The sequence below is a fragment of the Paramisgurnus dabryanus genome, chromosome 6, assembly GCF_030506205.2.
Source record: "Paramisgurnus dabryanus chromosome 6, PD_genome_1.1, whole genome shotgun sequence".
Lineage (NCBI taxonomy): Eukaryota > Metazoa > Chordata > Actinopteri > Cypriniformes > Cobitidae > Paramisgurnus > Paramisgurnus dabryanus.
The window spans coordinates 16,972,126-16,996,386 of record NC_133342.1 but is presented as its reverse complement, the minus strand read 5'-3'; the positions used below and the strand labels follow the sequence as shown (position 1 = coordinate 16,996,386).

General features: G+C 36.3%; 4 protein-coding genes across 6 annotated transcripts; 2 read left to right on the top strand and 2 right to left on the bottom strand.

Moving 5' to 3' along the window:
- Positions 1 to 123: 123 nt before the first annotated feature.
- On the top strand, positions 124 to 2,938 carry imp3 (IMP U3 small nucleolar ribonucleoprotein 3). Its single transcript, XM_065268587.2, has 7 exons — positions 124 to 361; positions 640 to 747; positions 830 to 904; positions 1,899 to 1,978; positions 2,267 to 2,318; positions 2,405 to 2,477; positions 2,697 to 2,938. The coding sequence occupies exons 1-7, from the start codon at positions 225 to 227 to the stop codon at positions 2,721 to 2,723; spliced, it is 552 nt and encodes a 183-aa protein (XP_065124659.1). The 5' UTR covers positions 124 to 224; the 3' UTR covers positions 2,724 to 2,938.
- Positions 2,725 to 4,677, bottom strand: sec22ba (SEC22 homolog B, vesicle trafficking protein a). Its single transcript, XM_065268580.1, has 5 exons — positions 4,466 to 4,677; positions 4,164 to 4,273; positions 3,916 to 4,076; positions 3,559 to 3,705; positions 2,725 to 3,435 (listed from the first exon to the last, which is right to left on the bottom strand). Exons 1-5 carry the CDS (start codon positions 4,538 to 4,540, stop codon positions 3,281 to 3,283), a joined length of 648 nt encoding a protein of 215 aa, XP_065124652.1. The 5' UTR covers positions 4,541 to 4,677; the 3' UTR covers positions 2,725 to 3,280.
- A 618-nt stretch (positions 4,678 to 5,295) lies between these two features.
- Positions 5,296 to 15,071, top strand: LOC135749882 (uncharacterized protein C1orf21 homolog). Its single transcript, XM_065268568.1, has 6 exons — positions 5,296 to 5,416; positions 7,823 to 7,961; positions 13,157 to 13,242; positions 13,318 to 13,382; positions 13,483 to 13,543; positions 13,647 to 15,071. Exons 2-6 carry the CDS (start codon positions 7,871 to 7,873, stop codon positions 13,683 to 13,685), a joined length of 342 nt encoding a protein of 113 aa, XP_065124640.1. The 5' UTR covers positions 5,296 to 5,416; positions 7,823 to 7,870; the 3' UTR covers positions 13,686 to 15,071.
- A 2,420-nt stretch (positions 15,072 to 17,491) lies between these two features.
- acbd5b (acyl-CoA binding domain containing 5b) lies at positions 17,492 to 24,251 on the bottom strand. Of its 3 annotated transcripts, none has more exons than XM_065268543.2 (13): positions 24,173 to 24,251; positions 23,834 to 23,911; positions 23,524 to 23,644; positions 23,374 to 23,446; positions 23,179 to 23,299; positions 22,123 to 22,233; positions 21,858 to 22,049; positions 20,734 to 20,828; positions 19,948 to 20,143; positions 19,245 to 19,456; positions 18,315 to 18,356; positions 18,122 to 18,241; positions 17,492 to 18,017 (listed from the first exon to the last, which is right to left on the bottom strand). In XM_065268543.2, the coding sequence occupies exons 2-12, from the start codon at positions 23,904 to 23,906 to the stop codon at positions 18,128 to 18,130; spliced, it is 1,350 nt and encodes a 449-aa protein (XP_065124615.1). In that variant the 5' UTR covers positions 23,907 to 23,911; positions 24,173 to 24,251; the 3' UTR covers positions 17,492 to 18,017; positions 18,122 to 18,127. The 3 variants fall into 3 exon arrangements, with proteins under 3 accessions (XP_065124615.1, XP_065124628.1, XP_065124621.1); XM_065268556.2 differs by having other exon boundaries at positions 20,734 to 20,792; XM_065268549.2 differs by having other exon boundaries at positions 22,129 to 22,233.
- Positions 24,252 to 24,261: the final 10 nt, after the last annotated feature.

Sequence of the window (24,261 nt, the reverse complement as noted above, 5' to 3'; positions counted from 1 at the left end):
AGGTTTTTTTTTTTGTAAGCAAGCAAAAGAGTGGAGATCAGACTGTAAAAATTTGGTGGAGAAATGTGATCGCGTTTTCTTTCGCCTCGCCTCTGAGCGGCAGTGTTCAGCTATACCAACGTCTCATAAACACCGCGAATGAAAACGTGTTTCCGGTAAATAACGTGAGTAGCATGGTGACCAAAAATCACGTTTTGTAAATTGTAGTCAATTTTATTTGCAAGATGGTTCGAAAATTAAAATTCCACGAGCAGAAGCTCTTAAAGAAAGTTGATTTTATTAACTGGGAAGTTGACAATAATCTACACGAGGTGAAAGTGTTAAGAAAATACCACATTGAGAGAAGGGAGGACTACACAAAGTAAGTAAAAAAATCACCGTTAATGCGTATATAAACTTTTAAACCCTTAGTACTTTGTTATAAGCACATGAAGTATAAGCTTCTCCCTTTAGCTCTCTTGGTAGAGCACTTGGTCATGGGTTCGTTTCCAAAGGGAACACTGATAAGATGTTTAAATGCACTGTAGGTCGCCTTCTGTCACGGACCACAAAATGTTCAGAATCAAAAGAAAGTAATGTTGTGATGAAAAATGTTCATATGAAAGATAACTGCTGAGTCTCAACATTTTTTTCTTTTAGATACAACAAACTTAGTCGAAATATAAGAGAACTTGCGCAGAAAATACGGGACTTGGATGAAAAAGATGGTTTTAGAGCTCAATGCACGACTACTTTCTTGGAAAAAATGTAAGTCTGGATTTTTGGGCCAGTGTCTGCAACCTGTGGTACAACAACAAAGCATAGATATTTTGTGTGTTTGTTTTTGCAGCTATGGTGTTGGTTTAATCCCCACCAAACAGAATCTCTCACTCGCAAATGAAGTCAGTGCATCCTCATTCTGCAGGTAAGAAAACTGACAATATAGAGTTAGATGGTATGTTGGTTTGCTTTGCAGGGTAAAGTAAATCTCCCCAAATGGAAAAAAATAAAATAAAGTTTAGTTTATTGATTAAAATGGTTTATGCAAAGTCAGTAGGTAAGAAAATGATTTAAAGGAAAACACCACTGTTTTTTAATATTTTACAATGTTCTTACCTCAACTTAGACAAATAAGTACATACCTATCTTTTTTCAATGCGTGCACTTAATCTTTGTACAGCGCTTCATGAATGTGTACTCTGGAAGAGCAATTAAGCCCAATTTATAGTCGTGCGTAAGCCGGAAGCACTGTGATTGGTCCACCAGAACCCCTCCTGTCAGGTAAAAAACTGCATCATAGGTATTTCCGTTTGTAATGGTGAAAACAAGTTGTTTATATGTGCCCTGTCAATAACAGAGAGATTTTATGTTCACTTGTTTTTTTTTTTTTAAACGCATCTCTCGTATGTGCACTATTGAGGGCACTTGATCACGCGCGCACACACACACAGAGACGTCCACATAAAAACGTTACGTTGTGTTTCGTTGCTTTATTTGCCAAATGTATGTTAATGGATTACAGTATGAGACACATTAGCGCGACTCTCTCTAAAGTTTACACATCAAGACATGCTTAATCTTTGCAGACGCGTGCAAACAGCTCGATCGTGAGTGAAACCTTCTTGAGCACGAAGGGGAGGGGTGGGTGATGACTGATAACCGTGATTGAAACCCAAGCGCTAACGCACAGATGGGAGGGGCGTGGTTGACATTCATTTTCGGTTTATATTTTCGGCTGGATTTTTTATTTCGGCCCGAAACCGATAATGCCATTTTCGGCCGAAATTTTCGGCGACTGAAATTGTAGGTATTAATTTGTCTAAGTTGAGGTAAGAACATAGTAAAATATTGAAAAACTGTGGTGTTTTCCTTTAAAATTATACATTTTTTGGTTTTCTGAATGTTGTGCTTTTCATTAGGAGACGACTCCCCACAATTATGCTGAAACTGCGCATGGCTCAGAATCTTAAGACGGCTATAACCTTCATTGAGCAGGGTCGTATCCTTCAATCATACGTTTACAAACTGAACTGTTAATAATTTCATGTTCACTGTGCTTTATTGCCACAAAATAAACAGCTAAAAAATTCAGTTTGGTAAAATTTGGGATTTGGTAAACAAACAATAACTTTAGAAATCTCAGTGTAATTTGTTTTATTTTGATGTAATTAAATATACTTCTATATCTCTGGATATACTGAATTTTTATCTTAAAGCACGTTTTAATATCCTGATAAAAGTTTAGTTTCATTTAGTACATTAACCCCTTTTCTTGACTGAGCATTAGATATTCGAGTCGGGCCTGAACTTGTCACTGATCCGGCATTTCTCGTAACAAGGTATGTTACAGTTAGCCCTAGTCAAACGTTATGTGGGACATATGTTAACTAAAATACATTTTGTTTATTGTGCAATATTGTTATAGGAGTATGGAAGACTTTGTCACATGGGTGGACTCATCCAAGATCAAACAACATGTCATGAATTACAATGAGGAGGTATGCATGTCAATGTATATTATAATTGTCCTATTGCGCTTAATCAGTAGTAATTGGTCAAAAGAACATATTCTCATTTATTTATCACAACCCTTTGTATATCAACTAACACTTTATGATAGCAGAAAACTGTTTGTAATCCTTTGCAGTTTATGCTTGATGACAATTTTTCATGTTTAGAAATTTGTATATTAATGAATAATTTATCATTTTCTCCAGAGGGATGATTTTGACCTTGTGGTCTAAATATCCTGCTTCCAATTATAAGGAATTGGCTTTACAGCAGACGAGATGACCAACACAAGAGCAGCTTTTGTTTTATTTTATTCTAAATTTTTAAAAATCCTTTGCAGACATAAATGCTCATCTTTGTGAACATGAGTGTGAGTGCATTAAAGTGTTTTGTTTTTTTGTATTGCATCAAGTATGTTTAACTTGTAAACAATAAACCTTTGCAATGATTTTGTACTCTATGTATTACATTCCTTACAATTTACAAATAAATCACAAGCACATGATTTTGTATGGACATCACAAACACTTTGCATGGCTCAGTAAGACCTCTGTTACGAACATACAGAAAAATTTCTCACAAACGTACATTTATCACTACCTATAACTAACAGTTATAAATAGTTACAATAAAACTGAAAAGACGATAGCATTGTGAACTTGACAAAACACTTTTCATAGAGGCTGTAAAGTCTCTCAGAAATAACCTTAAGGCCATGGTGAACTATTTGGTGTCCAAAAATTTTTTGGACTGAACCCCTGAGAGTTTTGCTTTAATTTATCATTTACATTCACAGCCACCAGAATCGTACATAGACAAGGAGTGTAATGAAAATGACAGAACCGGCGGCTACTTTAGCATAGGTGGACCGTGTGTTGAGATATTTGGCATCGCTGCGGTATTTCTTCGACAGACTGGACAGGTTAGCAGCTTTGGAATCCAAAGCTAAAGATAGAGAAGTATGACAAAAACACTCTTTAGTGGCATTTGACAAACAATTAGATCATATTTGACAGTAATAATTTTAACAAAATTTCCTCAAATGAAAAGACAAAAGTCTTTACTCACCAGACAAGGCTTCACCACGCTGGAGAACCTCTTCTATATTGGCAACCATAATTCTTTGGACGTCTTGCAACTCTGTATTGATGTTGCCTAAATTTCTTCGTGCTCTGCTGTCAACGTAAGATTTTTTGGCCTTCTGTATGTATGTGTCTTAAGAAAAATTTAAATATTTATTAATTTGACGACTAACCAAAGTGACCTACGCTATGTGTACTACAAGACAGCCCACTGAAGTAACCAACAAGTCATGTGTCTTATTCATGAATTAACCTTTGTGGCAACCACCACAACACACATTAAAGTATTCAAGTATATCATTTAGGGTCTATCTATTTCTAGATTGGCTGAGATGTTTCTTACCAAATTCAATAAAAGAGTATGGCCGTGATACTGATGAGACCTTTATCCCATACTGCTCATTGAATTCTCCCACAAGATCCTCTAGATAGGCAAATGCCAGTTTCTTTGGGAATCCTGCTTCACATAAGACCAAGTAACACACTCCTTTCTCAATGGCATAGCTAGAGAACAAAAAAGATTTTGATTTGTGATCACAGACATAAATCAACACGTGTGTGTGTGTGTGTTTTTGGTGTGTTAGTACTTACTGAAAGCACATGGTACCTGCCTCTAAAGTACATCGTGCAGGACTCTGTTCATTCAGTTTTCGACAAAGCTGCTTGGCTTGACTCTGATACTTCTGTAGGTCTCGTCCAGACTGTAGAGTCATCACTTTAGTAACTCGTATTTAATCGTATTAGAAATATTATACATTCAAAAATTATAGCAATGAAAACAGAATTGGCATGTATCAGAAACTTCTAAGTGCATCCTATGACTAATCTTTTCGTACTCGAATCTTTATGCAGACTTATTTGGAGCGCAGACACTATTCAAAATCCTTTCATACCTGGTCATCTTCTTGCATAGATGCAGCAAGTGGCAACCCGTCGGCGACTCGAGCAATTATCGTCAGCAACACCATTTTGACCGTTTCCCTATCTTCTGTCTACTTCAAAGTAGCGATGTATTATTTCACAGTCTGGTAAAAAGTGACACATTTGAACTGACAGCAGAGTTCAGATGAGTTGGCCGGAAGAGGGCGTGTTACCTCAAATCCTTTCCGACTTTTGCATTCCAAACGTTCCGTTTTTTTATTATTGATGTCAAGAATAACATCTATAGCGTTTTAAACATCTAATAACATACAAATGTAAGCAGTACTAGGAATAAGGAATATATAGGAAAATATAGAAATTGTAACCAACACAAACTTTTTTATAAATATATATTTTATTTTTTGCATAAGGCATGTATGTTATTTTAATATATTTGTTTGTTTATATATATTTCTATTTTTTTTAAGCAATATGCAACAATGTTAACATTCAGCTATGTAGCATTTTAGCTTTTAAAAATCGGAATTTAATAAATATAGTATAGTGTTTCTGGAGCCTTGGCTTTGTTGTGTTAGAAATTGTGCATGCATGCATTAGTAAAATGATTAAAAACACTCGTTCATTTTAATGTACTAAAAACCTAGCTATAAAAAACAAACAAAAATACACATGCAAACCCTCGGTGACATAATGAGGTCAGTCAAACTAGTTCTTATAAAAAAACAATTCTAATATATATTCAGTTCATGATACAGAAAACCAGTTTGATATTATTTACGTTTTAGTGTGTTTTTGTTGGTTAGCATTTAGGCATGTGGAATCGATCACGCTCGAGCGCTTCTGTCTGATTATTTCGATTACTCAGGTCTGCATAACGATCGTGTTGGCTGATCTTGCTTGTTGAGTGTTCCTGCTGCTGCTGATCAAGAACAGCGCGATAAACCTCTGTATCTGCACTGACGGTAATATCAGCTAAATAAAGTCATTCGTGACGCTCTTTGCTTCTTTTACACTTTGTTTAATTGTGGCATTTTCAAGAAATCGAGTGAAATAATGTGTCTTAGTGTTGCCACCATTGTTGTTTTCTACGTTGTGGTCAACAATCACAGCAAAACAAATTTACACTTGCGAATGGTTTGATTTTTTAAGTTTTTCTAAGTGATAATAGTTATGGCAATGTGCGTGTATCCGCGTTAAGAATCAGTTTTTGTCTCCGCGTAACAGTTAGTTGTTTCGCGAGTGTTTATTATTGTAAACACGTATTTCTAGGCCACATTGTTTGTGTGCTATAATGTAAAGGAGCAATAAACAATTGACATTTTGTGTTGAATATTATAATGATTAGGTTTTTCGCAGGGCATTATTATTTCATGTTTTATCTACAAACCCATTACCATATTAAGTCATCATCACAGATCATCTTTGTGTGTTAAGAACAGTTGTCACTTTTTTTAGCACAGTGGTTTGTACGTGGTGTGTGTGAGTTAACGGTTTTCACCTCAGCAGGCGATTAGTTCAGCCTCATTGCATTGACTGTGCAGCTCTTTTGATGCCACACAAGGGCCCTTTATGCGCGAGGCTCCAGCTGGACATGCATGTGTGCTCTGATTGGATGATGTTCATACACGAGAATTGACGTGTTCGAGTAAATATAAACGTCGCATTTCGATGTTATTTTTAAAAAGATTAATACAATTGATAGTGGTGGCCATTGTAAAAAAAAAAAAAAAACTCTTTTACTTCTTTAAATTGGCCAGTGTTTGACAAATGTTAAAGGGGCATATCATGAAAATCTGACTTTTTTCCATGTTTTATCTCATGCATTCCATGATCAATCTAGAAAACAAAAGATCAAGCCAGTAACTTAGTTTTGGTAAACCATTCTCTGCAAGCATGTGGAAAAAAATAGCTAATTGAGATCTGGCTCCCCTTGTGATGTCAGAAGGGGATAATACCGCCCTTTAATCTGCTGCACTATCCATCCGCCGGCACTGCCATTTACTGCAGAGATTAGTTCATTTGCATTTAAAAGGACACACCCAAAAACTGCACATTTTTGCTCACACCTACAAAGTGGCAATTTTAACACAATATGATAAATTATCCATATGCTATTTACAAAACTTCACATGCATACTCTGGGGAGACCAAAGATTTATTTGACATCTTAAAAGTCTTGTGAAATGTCTCCTTTAAGGTTAGAGCAGAATATTGATCCATTTAATATAAAGTGTCTTAAAAAAGCTTTTGGAGATTTATGCATACTTAAAGCTACAAATGTCACATACTAAATGTCAAAATTTAGCATGTTGTCTGTATCCTGTTTCTGTAAAATATAGTTTAAATTCAGTGCACATAATGCAGTTTTTGTATGCTTAGAGACGATGACCTACTACATTTGCCAAAATGTGCAGCATACAAGGAAAACATTTCCCACAATGCAGTGTATCTGACCATAACCTTAAATTTCCTGTAATATGTGATGTCAGCCAGGACCACACTTGCAGGCAACCTGATTTAGTCATGTAAAAAGCAATGTAACATAATTTTCTTTGAACAGATTATGCCCATTTACAAAGTATAAAAATTTGTTTCTGGGGTCCACTAGAATAGGTTTTCATTAAATGACAATTGTGTGAGACTATTTTATTTATAATTTCTTTTAAAAGATGACTTTATTGAGTACGTTTTTTTTATAGCAATCTACTATTATTCCAAATGAACTTTATAGTTGATATTGACCCTGATATTGTTTGGTTAAAACTAATCACAGGTTGTTAAAAAATGGTTAGTTAGTTCTGAATAAAGGGCTGGCATCATTTCAGTAAAGATTATATAAATATATATTGTTATTGCTAATGCCATAAAATAATTTATAAATTTGTCCTTATGTGTCCATTGTTGGCCACTGTGTCATAATACGTGCATTTAATATTTCCAATAAAGTAAGGATATTAAATCTTAGTTAGTTGGTCTCTAACCTATAAACAGAATCTTAACTTAGCTGATGCCTATATGTGTTTTTACCTAACAAACCCTGGCATATTTCTTATAATTTAGTGTGTATTTTTATCTGACCCCTCTGTTTGCACACACAGACCTCATAACACATCATCATCCACTGCTGAGACTAGTGTCCTATTAACCCAAATTCATATCAGTTGCTTTACACAAGCAGGGTACAAAAATGTGACACACCCAGATATGAAATTTAAGTTCAGTTTACGTCAACGTATGATGTGTTATGCTCCATTTCGTTTAATAGCCAGTGCAGTATGTTTTGCCTGATTGTTTCATGTCTAATGTTTTTGATTTTTTTGCATTTCTTAACTGTGTATAATATATAGTGGTTTGTTTGCTGTTGACAGGTGCAGTAGAGAGTGCCATGCAGGAAGGTGAGAAGAGGGAGTGAGGCGATGGGCTGCACCTCAGCCAAGCAGTTGTCATCAGTTCCCAGTGATGAAGAGGGTCGGGGCAAGGCTTACAGCAATGGAGATGCCTTCTCTGGTCAGTGCACCTGCAGTGTGCTTCCACATATCTTTCACAATCACTTGTTTTCACTCTTCAGACTTATAATCGAATCAAGAATTCACTCCCAAAAAAGGTACAAACTATGTAAAAAGCTCCTAATATGTACCATTTAGTTATAGATATGTATACACATGGTACCAATATCTACCTTTGAGGTACACTATTTAGGTGCAAATATGTGCTTTTTGAAATTGACAGCTTTTTGTACCATTTATTGTGAGCGTTACCATTTGGTTCCTAAATATTTTTTATAGAATTAAATACATTTCATTTCAATGTTATTCTAAAATATATTTATAATATATTATTGAATCTAATGCTATTAAAAATTCAAAAATACAAACTGAATTGAAAGAGTGACCAGCAGCAACTGAGCTTATGATTTGTATTCTCAGGTTTAGTTACCGGTTTCATATGATATTCTTTTTTCATAAACGTTTTGCTGAAATTAGTGCTCTTAATTTAACACGTTAATTAAGGAAAAAATAACGCATTATTTTTTTAATGCATTTACCACACGCTAGTGCTGCAGTCACAAAAGTTTGTAATCACACATGCTTTAAGGCCTTGCCAATTTAAATATTTAAGCACAAGACGACATACCTCAATGCTAAGGCTACCTGCGCACCGTTTGAGAAGTTTGGTTTGTTAAATCTAGTTAAATACATGATGGGCCAATTAATTAAATTAATCGCATTTAATCACACATAAATATTGTTATGCAAGTTAAATAAACTTGCATAACAATATTTATGTGTGATTAAATGTGATTAATTAAATTAATTAATTGGCCCATCATATATTTAACTAGATTAAAAACATTTATTACATCCTAGCCATAGCTAAAATGTATTTACAGAGTGACCTGAAATAAATTTGTTTATAATTTCTATAAATATTTTGTATAATTATTAAGCATCCCCCATTTTTAGAGACCATCACTTTTGTACTATTAAAAAATAATCTATTGTCAGGACTATTTAAATTGGCTGCAAAAACCAAAAAAAGATTTTAACAAGAAATTGTGATCAACTAAAATACAAATTTTCACTTAAGTCGAAATGAAATTGGAATAATTTCAATAAATAAATAAATAGTATTTTTTATCCGTGAGCTTTATTATTAAAAAAAAATTAAATGTGCTCTTATATTTAACCAAAAACGCAAAACTCCTCCCCTCCTCATAAACGATCTCTCTTTACATGTGGGTCATATGGTATGGTATGGCATGGCATGGCATGTGGGCAGGGTCCAGGAAAAGACTGCAGCGATTAGGAACATGACCCAACTTCCAACGATCCAATCAGTTCTAGTTGGACGAATTTAAGTCCAGTCCTGCCCTTTTTTATTTCAGAAGTAAAGTAAAAGTAAGTAAAGTTTAATTTATAAAGCACATTTACACACAGCGCAAAACTGACCAAAGTGCTGTACAATAAGTAACTAAAACAATAAAATAAAACACATAGCTAATAAACATGATTATATAAAACATAATAAATTTAAAATCTTCCATGTCAAAGCACACAACACTGATAAAACCAATAAAAATCCTAATTTAAGAAACAAGAAAGGCTAGAGAATAGAGATGAGTTTTTAACCTAGATTTGAAAACATCAATGGAGGGGGCAGATCTAATATCCTGCGGGAGCTGATTCCACAAACGTGGAGCCGCAACTGCAAAAGCTCTATCACCTCTCTGTTTAAGCCGTGAACGTGGCACAAGCAGGAGCCCTTTGTTTGAGGATCTTAGCGACCTTCGAACTGAATATGGCTGTAAAAGATCAATAATGTAGGTGGGGGCAAGCCCATTAAGTGCCTTAAAAACAAACAGTAAAATTTTAAACTGAATTCTGAAAGGTACAGGGAGCCAATGTAAGGAAGCCAAAATGGGGGTTATGTGCTCGCGCCTCCTAGTGCCAGTTAAAAGACGCGCTGCTGCGTTCTGTACTAACTGCAAACGTCTAATTGATGATTGAGAGAGCCCGAAATAGAGCGAATTGCAGTAATCCAGCCGTGATGTTATAAAGGCATGGATAACTTTCTCAAGATCATTAAAAGATAAAAATGACTTAAGGCGAGAAATCATCCTAAGCTGATAGAAGCTATTTTTAACAACAGAACTAATCTGCTTGTCGAAGCAGAGTTCTGAGTCAAAAATAACACCCAAATTTCTTGCATAAGGTGTTATAAATGAAGTGAAATTACCCAAATTTTGAACCACATTGCATCTAGCCGTAGGAGAACCAAAAACAATCACCTCTGTCTTGTCATCATTTAATTTGAGAAAGTTATCAGCCATCCAAATTTTGATGTCTTCGAGACAGACCAGAAGAGATTGTAAGGACTCTTTAGATTTTAACGGCAGATACAATTGTGAATCATCCGCATAAAGATGGAAAGAGATGTTATGCTTCCGTATAATATCACCCAATGGTAGCATGTACAGACTAAAAAGCATAGGACCCAAAATGGACCCCTGAGGAACCCCATATAAAACAGAAGCAGAGGATGAAGTGAACTTGCCCATAGATACTGAAAAAGTCCTATCATTAAGATAAGAACGGAACCAAAGTAATGCAGTCTCCCTAATGCCCACCTGCTGTTCAAGACGAGTAAGGAGAATGTTGTGATCAACAGTGTCGAAAGCGGCACTTAGATCCAGTAATATCAGTATGGCATTATCACCTGAATCTAATGTAAGAAGAAGGTCGTTGACTACTTTAAGCAAGGCGGTTTCAGTACTATGTAGTGATCTAAAGCCTGACTGAAAAGGTTCTAATATCTTGTGAGTGGTCAAAAAAGGGAGCAACTGTGATAAAACCACTTTTTCCAACACTTTAGAAATAAAAGGAAGCTTAGAGATGGGACGATAGTTATTCAAACATGTAACATTAAGATCATGTTTTTTAAGCAGGGGTTGGACAACTGCATGCTTAAAGCTTGTTGGGACAATGCCAGATACAAGACATAAGTTTAAAATAACCAGAATGGAGGGACCGACTACCTCAAAAGCATCCTTTAAAATAAAAGAGGGAATAGAATCATTAAAAAAAGTGGTGGGTTTCATATGTGACACTAAGTTCCTCAATTCAGTAAAACAGATGGGCTGAAATTGGTTAAAAGTAGCTAATACCCCTGAACAGCCAGGCACAGTAGCAGATGATGTGGGAATCAACACTGATCTGTAGCTATCAATTTTATTAGTAAAAAACTTAAGAAATTTCTCACAGGTATCAGCAGAGGCATCAACAACCGATAAATTTGAAGGACTGATAACAGAGTTTATTGTAGTGAATAAGATTCTTGGTCTGTTTGAATGCTTGCTGATCAAATCAGAGAGGTGTTTGACTCTGGCTTTTTTTGCTGCTGCCTGAAAAGAAATTAATGAAGATGTAAAAATTTGAAAAGAAACCTCGAGATGATCCTTTTTCCATTTCCTTTCAGCTTTACGAAAAGCGTGCCTAAGAGAGCGCGTGTCGTCATCTAACCAGTATTGAGATTTCAATTTAGAGCGAGTGTATATAAACGGTGCCACAGTATCAAGTATAGAAGAACAAGAAGAATGAAAAAGGGTAACTAATTTATCCGGGGTAGAGGATGAAGATGCCGCTTTTGCAATAATAGATGCAACATTTCCACTCAAAAAACTATCAGAAAACTTAGTTGCAGTAAAGGAATTTATATGACGAGAGTAGTGATCCTGAACTCTGACAGTTTGCAGGGGCCCGAGGAGGTTAATGTCAAATATAATAGGTTTATGATCAGAGAAAGTTGCCTCCTCAATCACAATGTTATCAACATTAAATCCATATGATAAAATTAAATCAAGTGCATGCCCTAGTTTATGAGTAGCTTTATCTATATGTTGTGTAAAGCCAAAGGCATCTATCACACCACAAAATTCACTAACCATAAATCTTTCTGGACAACAAACATGAATATTAAAATCACCAAGTATAAGGACACGATCATACAGTGACACAAAATGAGAAAGAAGATCAGAAAATTCAGCTATAAAATCTTTGTCAGGTTTAGGAGGCCTATAGATCAGTAAACAGACCACTGGTGATGTAATAGATTCAACAATTACACATTGCAGTTCAAAGGTGACGAAACTCTGTGCAGGTAGTGTCCGAAGTTTAAAATTGTTCCTAAAAACAAGAGCTACACCGCCACCTCTTCCAATGCACCTCGGTGTGCTAATAAATGAACAATTTGATGGACATAGTTCAGTAAAAACAGATGACTGACCAGGTCCAGCGTTAATCCAAGTCTCGGTTAAAAATAAAAAATCCAGTTTATGATGAGAAAAAAAGTCATTCAGAATAAAAGACTTGTTTGACACAGACCTACTATTTACCAAGGCAACTTTTACATTTGTAACAACCGCAGTCTGGGGGCAGCGGGAATAATCCAAAGCGCGGATGTTCAACGAGTTTACCCCACCGCTACGGACACGCAGTCTAGGTCGAGCCGGGCCAGCGGGCATTTGGGGTCGATGCAGCATAATGTGTACATGACAAGCGTACCTCAAGTCCCACGAGCGTCGAGCTAAGTAGAGATCTTTCCGACCTAGAATGTCTTCAGACTCAGAGAACTGGCAGCGGATAAATTGTGGATGAAAGACACTCGCTCCTCTCCTAATCTTCACCCTGATGCCTCCACGTTTGCCTCGGCGCCTCCGGCGCTTCTTCCGGTTAGAAACACAGCAGGGTGGCCGAATGACGCACTCAGCGTTTGGAGAAATAAACGGAGGATGACATCCGTCACGAAAAGCAGGAGTTACCCATGCATTTCGGAGATCCAGCAAAGTATTCCGGTCGTAAGACCATGTAGCAGCGGAACAGTGCTTATCTAACGTAAATAGCAATACAAACACAAACAAATATAGGAACTGACGGCAAGCCGACCAACACACTGGCGCCATCTTGTTCACGTGAAGCGGTTTTACTTGGATAAACACCACCACAGAAAAAATAAGACAATCGCTACTTTAACCTAAACTATCCTTAACCTTGGTAGTGTGCTAAAGAATAATTTAGCAGTCACTTACAGTGACATACAGTACACTAATTACAGGGACGATTCCCCCAGATTCTTTGGGTGCAGTAAAGATGGTGTATTGCTTTGGTGGAGCTCCACCCAACAAATTGAATGTTTTTGTGTTGTAGATGAGTACAAATTGAAAGAAGTTGAGAAGGTTAAATACATGCATGGAGAAGAGGAGCGCATGAACACACGAAACCAAGAGAACTTGGTAAGAACTTAATACACACAAAGTGATGTTTGCAGTTGTCACATAATACTGGAAGATGTTTTTCTTTTTGTTTAGGAAAAGAGCACATTTTTGCACAAGGGCAGGCATAAAGATGCCACAGGAAATAGTAATAAGATAAGGTGAGTGTGTTTGGTTTCGTTCTTGATGAACAAAAATTACATGAGTATTGTGTTTCAGCATCACTTAATTGATGTTCACCAAATCTTTACTCTTCCTCAGTATCCACTCTTCAGAGAGTCAGCAGGAGTTTTTTAAAATGCTGGATGAGAAGATTGAAAAGGTGTGTTACAATGATTAAACTTGTTACGAGAAGCATTACACTATATCGCCTTTATTCACCCAGGCTTGCAGTAAATTCATTATTTTCACTTTTATTTCCATAGGGACGGGACTACTGTTCGGAGGATGAAGATATGACATAGCATGCTGAGTCCCTGACTCGGGCCATCAGCGAGTCAGAACTCCCCCAATGTTCCTTACAACTCCTTTCCATGCCCTCTCACCCCAAGAGTACTAATCTGCAAAAGCATGAGGTTAATAACTTGGTCGAAAGTGATGTTCAATTCTCTTATTCCCTAAAGTTTACATACTACACACCTCACCCAGATGTCTTACAGGTCAGTGTTTGATACTCTTGATGTATGATAGGGAGCATGAAAAGGCCTTGTTTAAGGATGTCGGGATTTGGCCCAAGTTTTGAATGGGAAAGCCATTTTCAGACTGTTCCTCAATTCCTTGCCTTACACTACCCATAAGCCTTCTCCAACTCATAGACTACATACGGTGGAGAGAGCAATGCACATAACATCTTGGATTTCGCCTTCTCTTTGACATGGACATCTGTCAGACACTCACATACTCGTACCGTAAGGGACCGTGATGCACATGAAGTGGAGACGCACATCAGGAGGGATTTTGCTGAGAGACTTAAGTGATGCTGAAACACAGGATGTGAAATCTTATGAACAGAAACACAAGGCCATTTATAGCAAGCGTTTTTTTCTTTTACTATATCAGCAAAGTGTTTTTCACCCACAAATGTATTATTTGTTGTCTTTGACTTTTTTTGAGTCATGTGTTACAAAGCTCAGGACTGTGGTGCTGTGTATGTCATCAGTATATTTGTTGTTGGATGAGAGCAGTAGTTTCTTTATAGACAGTCTTAGATATGTTGGGTTTATATGCAGCTAAATAATGAATAGATAACAGCATCTAGAGGAGTAATATTTAGTGACTCCAGTTACAGTATCATTATGTAATGTAGTTTTTGATACTCATTTTGCTGTGTAAAACAGGTGACTATCACGTGTTAGCTTGACATTTACATCATTTACATTCCAGTTTTTATAAGTTTAAAAAAGGTCAAGTTTTGAAGCCAGCCTTCAGAGTTTTACATAGATACTTTTTTATTACCAGCAAGTGTTGTTTCCTTTTACAATTTTGACAGTAATGATAAATGTACCATAATCTTAAGCAGTTTTTTTTTTACAAAGAAACAGACAAGCCATTTTTTTCTTTTTGAACACTAAAGTGATAATATAACATATGTTTGATATACAAGTTCTCTTTACATTTGGGCCAAACTATATTGCCAAAAATGCATAATGTTTGTAGCTGAACTAAAGAAGGATGAACAAAGGTTTATTAATGTTATCTTTTTTAGCTCTGTACCATTAATGTTAAGTTAGATGTTCCAATTTGTTTTGGTTTACGGTCAGTTTACCCTGCTCTGTTTAGGTTTTTGGGAATTATGCGGTGTTATTTTACATAACTGACATTTCAAGTGCAAGTAAAGAGGAGCATTTTAATTGTGTCGTCTTTGCCAAATACACTACATCTCTGTTGAGGTATAGGAAGATTTAATAATTAAAAAGCAAATCATACAAAAATTCAGTCCCGCACTCAAAGATAAAACCCGTGTATAAATGGGTCTTGCATCAGTCATAAATATTAATCCAAAATTAAGAGATCAGCATCCTTAAAAGATTCTGTCTGTGAGTATCCGTCTTACGTTTGTAACTTCCGTTTGCGATGCTGTCGGCGGCCTTGATCTTTGATGTCTACTGGAGGATCAGGGGTCAGAAAGCCATCACACAGCTTCTGATACACCAGAGTGGAGTCGGACGCTACCGCACACAAGAGCACCGGGCCACCTCTGTCCAAAATACACCGTAACCTAACAGATGTTCAATGATACAACTGTTAGTGGCTTAAAGGAAAACACCAGTTTTTCAATATTTTACTATGTTCTTACCTCAACTTTTTTTCAATGCGTGTGCACTTCATCTTTGCACAGAGTGTTGTGAATGTGTTAGCATGTAGCCTAGCCCCATTCATTCCTAAGGATCCAAACAGGGATGGATTTATAAGCCACCAAACACTTCCATGTTTTCCCTATTTAAAGACTAATTAAAGAGTAAGTATGGTGGAAGTTTTTGGTGGCTTATAAATTCATCCCTGTTTGGATCCTAAGAAATAAATGGGGCTAGGCTAAATGCTAACACATTCACAACGCACTGTACAAAGATAAAGTGCATGCATTGAAAAAGATAGCGATGTATTAATTAGTCTAAGTTGAGGTAATAACCTAATAAAATAAAATTAAAATTTTTCTTTAATGAACATTTTAAAACTATAATTAGAAAAAAAAACACTGTACAAAAACAATTATGCTAAAAATGGCAATGTTTAGATGTTAGGTAAGGTCATGCTAGTGTATTTTAGGTGTGTTGCATGCAACGCAGCACAGACGATCGTCCTATGACATCAAAGTATCGCGAGAACACATCAAAAGCTGTGCTTTCGTGTTACTTTGATGTCATGACCCGCTCGATCTGCGCGACGCCATATGAATACAAACTTGACTGTCCCATACTCTCGGTGTTTGATGGTTCTGTGTGACCGTAGTGGGTAGATTATCTGAACTGTCTCTCCATCTTTCTCTCGCCCCTCTAGCAGAACCGCCTGCAACTCTGGACAGGAAACGGGCAACACCTCTGACCAGCCACGAACTGCTGGAGAATAAAGACACATGAGCTTCTATTTTGTTACTACGATCTTACTACTGATACTCCATTTTGTCACCTTCTGTCAGATCCATGTACACCAGAAAGGCAGCATATACTTGAGCACTGTCACCTACGTCCAGACGCATCATGTCTTGGTACTAAAGAGAAAATTAAACGTATGACTTGTGTTCCAAATAACGCAATCGACTTATAAATGTGGCTCGTTCTTACCACGCTGTGCTGGTGGATCCAGTTCGGGATATCTGCACGATTTGCGCCATCCATCGCAGTTTTCTACACTTGTTTTGCCGTGTTCCATGAAGCGCATATTTGATAATGCATTTCACCAAACAGTTGAATTCCCACGTGCGCACACGATAGCAGGCTTCACTTTGCATCCAGGGGTACCTCATGAATATTAATTACGTACTACTGACGTTTCACTGCAACGGCCATTCACTAATTCATTCTAATTAATATTTATGAGGCACGTTCATTTGCCCATATACTTAAATTTACATAGATGCGGCGCCGCAACTAACTGGCGGATGACATCAAAGTACTGCGAGAGCGATCGACAAAATCATCTGCTTCCGCATCACTCTCGCGATACTTTGCTGTCTTCCTTAGATATGTGTTTTTTGTAAAAATTTCCCCTGAGACTATTACACATTTATTTTTGGAGTGTCTCAAAACCCAAATATTTTGGAAAGAGCTCAGTACTTTACAAAGAAAAGTTATAAAGCCTGTTATCTTTAAAGAAATTGATGTTATGCTAAAATGTTTTTCGTTTGATGGTGATAATAATATTCTGTTTATGCTTGATTTAATTATTATAATTGCACACTATTATTCATAAAGTCAAATGGAATGATAAAATGCCACATTTTGAAGAATTTAAAATAGATGTTAAAATATTTAGAGACAACATCCAAAAGCAATAACTCGAAAGCAAGAAAAACTATACGGTTGTTTAAGAAATAAAATGTTTTCATGTAAATTGCCTTCACTTTAATTTTTATTCTCTTCCTCCTTTGTTTTTTCATAATACCCCTGACATATATTGTTATATGTACTCTTGTTTATAAATTACATTTTGTTCTTGTTAATATTCAATAATAATAAAAAAAACTTTGCTGTTTGTTCTTGTGTAGTAGCATGAAGTCAAACAGCATAATCATAAGGTCACCTGACTTAATAAATATCCATGTACATAGTCGAGAACGCAGCTGATTGTTATTGTGCTCCTTTTAAATGGTTACAGGTTGTAACACCGATTACAATGGGCCCACACTGAGGCAGTTTGACATGAATCTCTTACTGAAAAACATTATTTATAACTACTTAACACCAAACATTTCGGTAAATTCAATCATTTGAGTACCATTAATAGTTATGACGATATGTGCATTTGTACATTTCAAATTGCAAATTTTGTATGTCCCAATAAATATATATTTACAAAATTCTATCATTTACTCACCCTCATACCGTTTCCAACCCCTGACTTTTAATGAAGTAAATAGCCCTGGTATTCTTCATAAAGGTGGAGAAGACTAAGTTGACTGACAGTAAATATGAACTATACAAAAGTGTTACAACAATATCATTATATACAGCGATTAAATATATTTGCTTTTGGCCAGAGTCCTTTACACGTTAAATTTGTCAGACTGCATGAAAATCCTTGAGGAACTGTACAGTTGTGTCCTGGATCTTTACTTCACTGGATTGTATTTTAACCAACTAAAACCACAAAAAAAGATGCATCTCAGATGATGTTTTACTCTATTAGTTGAAGTACTAAAAATTAGTTTTTATCCACCGTTCACAGTCAGTAGGTCACGTACCAACGCTTACATTCTCCTCTTCTGTATGTATAACTGCACAAGCCAGTGCACAGCAAACGGCCACATAACAGCCAGCAGTCCAGAGGTGGGTGACAAGTCTAATGGCCACCGGGGTAATCTCTTTTAAACAAAACAAAACAAATTGAACCATTAATATAAATTTAAAAGAGGTCCATTATTCATGTAAACTGACCTTATTTTGAGATTTTATGGGCCAACCAGGGATACTTTTAGCCTAAAACAAAACAAATAAACACATGATGAAATTATTAAATATCCAAATAAAAACTGCCATTATGGGCAGTTTCCCAGATAGGGTTTAGGTTAAGCCACGACTAGGTCTTTTAAGGACAATTAAGTAGTAGTTTTTACAAACATGCCTTACAAAACAAGATGTTTTTACATTTAACCAGCTCAAACATGCATTTTAGGCATTGTCCACACGGACACGGGTATTTTTATAACCGTGAATTTCGTCCACACGCAAACGCAGTATCACGTCACTGAAAACAAAAATATTTGAAAACCCCTGCCAGGGTGAGGTTTTTCAGAAACGCCGGTTGCAGTGTTGTTGTGTAGACAGTACAACCAGGGTTTTTGCTTCTGATTAAGGCTTCTGATTGGCCAACGTGGCTTTATGTTTAGGGTTATATCACCGCCTGCTGGTGTGGCATGCTCTTGACAGCGCGTGATCATGTGTTATTGCATGTTCATGTAGGCGAAGATTTCTTTAAAACCGAGCATGTGTGGAGGGGATTTTTTTGAACCACAGTAGGAAATACCTGTGTCCGTGTGGACTAGGCCTTAGTCTGGGATTAACTCTGTCCATGAAACCACCCCTTTATGATACGTATATACTGTATATACCATGCCCATGGACTGCCCAAGAGGCCATATGACTGACAGCTAAAGCAACCAATCATGTTTCACTTTGTGCTGTGTTTACGGGAGTGAAAATGTCTCCACAATAACAGAGGCTGAGACTACAGTATATGATATAGGACCTCTGCTCAAAACAAAAAAAAAATCTGGCTTATTTACAATCCATTTTGTGTCTTAATTGAGGTATATAAGAGTTATTGACAACATGAATACATTTTACTAATAGAAGAACTAGCCTTACTTGTGATGCAGTCAGAACTTCCAGTATGGTCAGCCTTTTCAGCACATCCTGCATATTGTCCTCTAACTGTGACAGGGCCATGGCGATCTGTGTGTTGAATGCCTGCTTGTCCTTGCTTGCTCCCATCTCCCAGCGCTCACCATCCCCTTGGCAACTGTGCTCGGTCAAGTTATCATGTTCAGCTGGTGTGTTTGTCCCATCTAACAGACTGGCTGAGAGTAAAAAACCTAAGTCATTTATATACTTCTAGGAGCAGTTTCCCGCACACGGTTTAGATTAATTAAAGATTAGGCCTTAGTTATATTAGGACATATAAGTAGTTTTTACATACATACATACCTTACAAAACAATACTGGTGTGCAACTTGAAACAAAACAATGGCACTGATATATGTTATGTCAGTGCAAGATATTTTTAAATTAAAGCAGCTCAAACATACATTTTAGTCAGGGACTAGGATAAGCCGTAGGATAGTACCGTTTAAAGCTAAGGACTAAGGTTTCGGATTGCAGTTAAATTTTTTAAATTTAGGGTTTGTTCAAAACATCACTGACTACTTTTTATATAAGATATTTCTAGCATATTGTGGTATTCACTTGTTTTCTAAGTTTATACAAAAGCTGGGGGAAAATTGGCTATCACATATTTGCTTGTTGATGTCATTGCATTCAGATGTTTCTGAAACATTGACTCAAGCCCCACCTCTTCCTCTGCTTACTGACATTCTGTCAGTTTGGACTGTTCCAAGTGCTGGTGGGTGGGGGACCGGGGGTGTAACACCCTGTGGTTTTCCATCCTGACTCCCACACTGAGCTTCTCTGTTTCCCCCTTGTCGCTCCTGAATGTTGGCCCCAGCCACACTTATATCTGCCAAATGGACCCTGGGAACTCCTGAACCCTGGGAAGAGCATCACATATTCCCATTTATATTACTCTGACATGACAAACAAATACATTTCTTCCTTTATTTCTGTCTCTTAGTCTCTGGGAAATGTTACAGTTGTATTCTTGGACTAACTTTACGTTGGTGGACTGAAGCAGATGTTAACTTTGAATAATAAATATTTATGTAGTGGATTTCCAAGTCAACACATAACACTTTCAGAGTTCTTGTGATATATGTTTTAATTCCTAAATGAGCCCATAGCAAGATGGATTTGATGTATTTAACCCACCTAAAAAAAAGAGTGGTTGTATAATTTATTTTAAAAGACATATGGGGAGTTTCCTGAACAGGGTTCAAATGAATAGATGGTTATTTTAGGACATTTTTAGTAGTTGTTATAAGCAAACCTTCCAAAAAACATTACAGGTGTGCATCTTGAGACAAACACAGCACTGATATATGTAAAAATGCAAGGTGTTTTTAAATTGAATGCATGTTTGAGCTGTCTTGAGTCTAGGATAAACCCTGTCCTGGAAAACGCCCCTATAGGTCCGTTTTTTAATTGTCTTTAAGTGAAAGATTCATAAATCAGTTGACAGTACCTTTTCAGGTTTTGTTGGGTGTTCCTTTGAGTCACTGTGCATTTCGTTATCTGATTCATCTGTTTGAGATTTACATTTGGTAAGAATGTCGTCATCTGTATTGAGCATACAGTCAGTTTGTTCAGTTCATTTACGGAAACTGATGTGTTTTTTATTAAAGGGGACATTTCACAAGACTTTTAAAATGCCAAATAAATCTTTGATGTCCACAGAGTACTTGTCATGTAAGTTTAAGTTCAAAATATCATATGGATAATTTATTATAGCATGTTAAAATTGCCACTTTCAAGGTGTAAGCAAACTTTAATTGGATATAGCAGATTAAGGGGTGGTATAATCCCCTTCTGACATCACAAGGGAGATCAAGTTACTGGGTTGATCTTGTTCACATTTTCTAGGTTGGTAGAAGCACTGGGGATCCAATTATAGCACTTAAATATGGAAAAAGTCAGAATTTCATGATATGTCCCCTTTAAAGTATAGACACTGTAACCTAAAAAAAAATTGTCATAATTTACTTCCTTTAGAATCTTCTTGTCATTCTTAATAAAGTAAGTCCTATGGACTACCTATGTGGTATTTTTGTGATTTCTGGTTAAGCAATGGCAAAATTGTCATTATTAGGTGAGATATGTTTTTATGCCTTAAAGGGATAGTTCACCCAAAAACGAAAATTCAGTCATCATTTACTCACTCTCATGTTGTTAAAAACCTGTATAAATGTATTTGTTCTGATTAACATGAAGAAATATATTTTGAGGAATGTTTGTAACTAAACTGTTCCAAAGTGAGTCCCTTTCACTTCAATAGTAGGAAAAATAATACTATGGATGTGAAGGGACTCACAAACGGTTTAATTACGAACATTCCTCAAAATATATACATTTATAAAGGTTTGAAACAATTCCCTTAAGAATATTGTGTTATCCAAACCAAAACTGGTTAGACTATTTTTAAGTAGTTGGTAGTGGGGCCTAAAATTATTTTAGAAACACATTTTTCCGCAGTCATAAATCATCTTAGAGTTCCTATTAAACATCTATCAGCTTCCATCTAATCTAAAAACTTGTAAATAAGCCAAAGAATTGATTCATAAAAAAGCTAGTTTATAAATCTTTATATACCACTATGGGAGTTTTCAGATGAGCAGAACTCTAGAGGCTCTGTGCTGGGCTCCAGGCCGTACACCAGCTCCTCTTCCTGCTCCTCCGTATTTAAAGAACTATGAGTGTCACTGGTCAAAGAGGATACGCTGATCTCCTCACTGACATTTAACATTGGTGAATGTGTCCCTGCTTCTGCCAATGTCCTTAAATCTGCAGAAAATAAAAGCTGAAATAAAGTCTTATGTCTATTTAATTTGCAAATTAGTTCAAGCCTGTTATGTACATTTACCAGCCTCCACCATCTCAACTTCATCTTCTATATGTTCATAAGAACTGTCACTTTCATCTTCTTCATCTGAAGCAGCATCATCATCTTTTTCTTCATTAGTACGTCCTGTTTAATTTAACAGTATAACAGTATAATTTTGAGTATAACATTTTGATTACAGGGGGTTGGTCTATGACAAATCCTATGGTTAAGAAAGGAGTCTGAACACTAAGAACTATACTTTATGGATAAACGTATATGGATGGATGTCCCGTTCTAATTAATAGGCTAGGATATTCTAGGATATCACCTCCAGTAAAAGCCAAACTTAATTTTGCACCATAAAATAATATTAGAAAATGCTTGTCATAATGCAATGACATTTATACAGGTTTAAAGATGCATTGTGGGACTTTTAGAAGGATCTCTTAACAGAAATGCAATAATATACATAACTATATTATCAGTGCATAAAGACCTTACACAATGAACTGTATTGTTTTAATTACCTTAGAATGAGCCCTAATCGGACAAACTGTTCTACAGAGCGTTTTTCTTTCCTACATTGAAACAAAGACATTATACACGTAGATACACATTATAAATGTAATCCAGTGTCATCCGCCATATTGCTAGGGTCTGCTCACTCCTCAATTCGGGGAGTTATGATTATTGTAGTTGGGGATAAACTTTTCTTAGTAGAAATAAATGCAGGGGGGTAGCATTGGGGACCCATCCAAGATGGCGGGCGCACTGATACTTCAGCTCCAATAGGCAGCGTCAGTCTATAAGGCGTCTGCGTATATAATGTCTATGTGTCGAACAACATGTTTGTCCTGTTACAGCTATCGTTGCTTCCCTTCGTTTTCGAAATTGAGGAGTAAGCTGTTGACTGAGCTGTTGCAATTCGCAATCTTAACACTAGATGTCGCCAAAGATCCCACACTGGACCTTTAAGTACCAAGTGTTTAAATACTTTTTTGGGCCACGCAAGTTTGAAAATAGAACTAAGCCATGCAACCAAAGGAAACAATAGAAGAAAATGTATACTATTTATTTCAAGACAAATACCTGTGGATAATGATGCTGGTGTACTGGATACAGCTTCATCATCCTCCACTATCTCATAAAATGGGTCAAGAGCATCCATTAATTCTGCCATCCCATCTGTGACCGGAAGGGTTTCAATTATCTAGAATAAATCATTTGTGAATCTTTCAGACATATTTTTATTACTCATATCTGCCAATTCCAAAAACTACCTACCAGCTTTATTTCTTGAACATATTCCGTCATTGCTTGTTTTTTGGACATGTTTCCTAAGGCTTTCCAAGCCTCCCTGCAAATGTACAATAGACATTTATAACCAATTGAAATGAACGTGTCAAAAATGAAGAGTTGGTAGATAATATTTACCATTTAGCTTTATTAATAGAATTCCAAGAATTGGGTTTAATGGTGTTACATGGTCCTGATGTGGCTTGTTTGTAGTAACCATAGAACATAAGAAGCATATCATCGGAAAGTTCATAGGCACCTGTGTAAAATGAGACAAAAAAAAATTAAATCATAAGTCAACAGGTCACTCAAGATTAAATCTCTGTACGTTTTTTTTGCAAAGGATACCAAGTAAGTCAACATAACATTTATTTTACAAGATAAAGAAACTTTGATATCCATTTATTTAGGTAAAAACAAACAGATAATGCAGGTGACAGCATATTACCATCTCCAGGCAAACTTCTTATCACTTTGACAGCTGCTTCAAACCTCCTTTGGACAGATTTAGGATTATCCATTGCCCCTGCGGGTCAACACAGTATGATGTCCCAAAATATTAATAGTCAACTAGTAATAAGTCACCAATAAGGATAGATGATACTTCAATATAATTATAATTTACAGGAATACTACTTGTATGATTTGTGGAATATACGTGTACACGTCTTTCAGAAAGCAATATCTGATTATTTTTACATTTTTAAATGCACTTCTAGGACGTTTTGCGATAAACAACTAAGCAAAAAAGCACCACACGACACCAAAACACTAATGAAACACTCACCATCTGTGTTCTGTCCATCTAATGCAAAATACTGTTAGGTTTATTACCACACAACGCGTCCAAGGTATTAGGTGAAAGCGGGAGTTGTA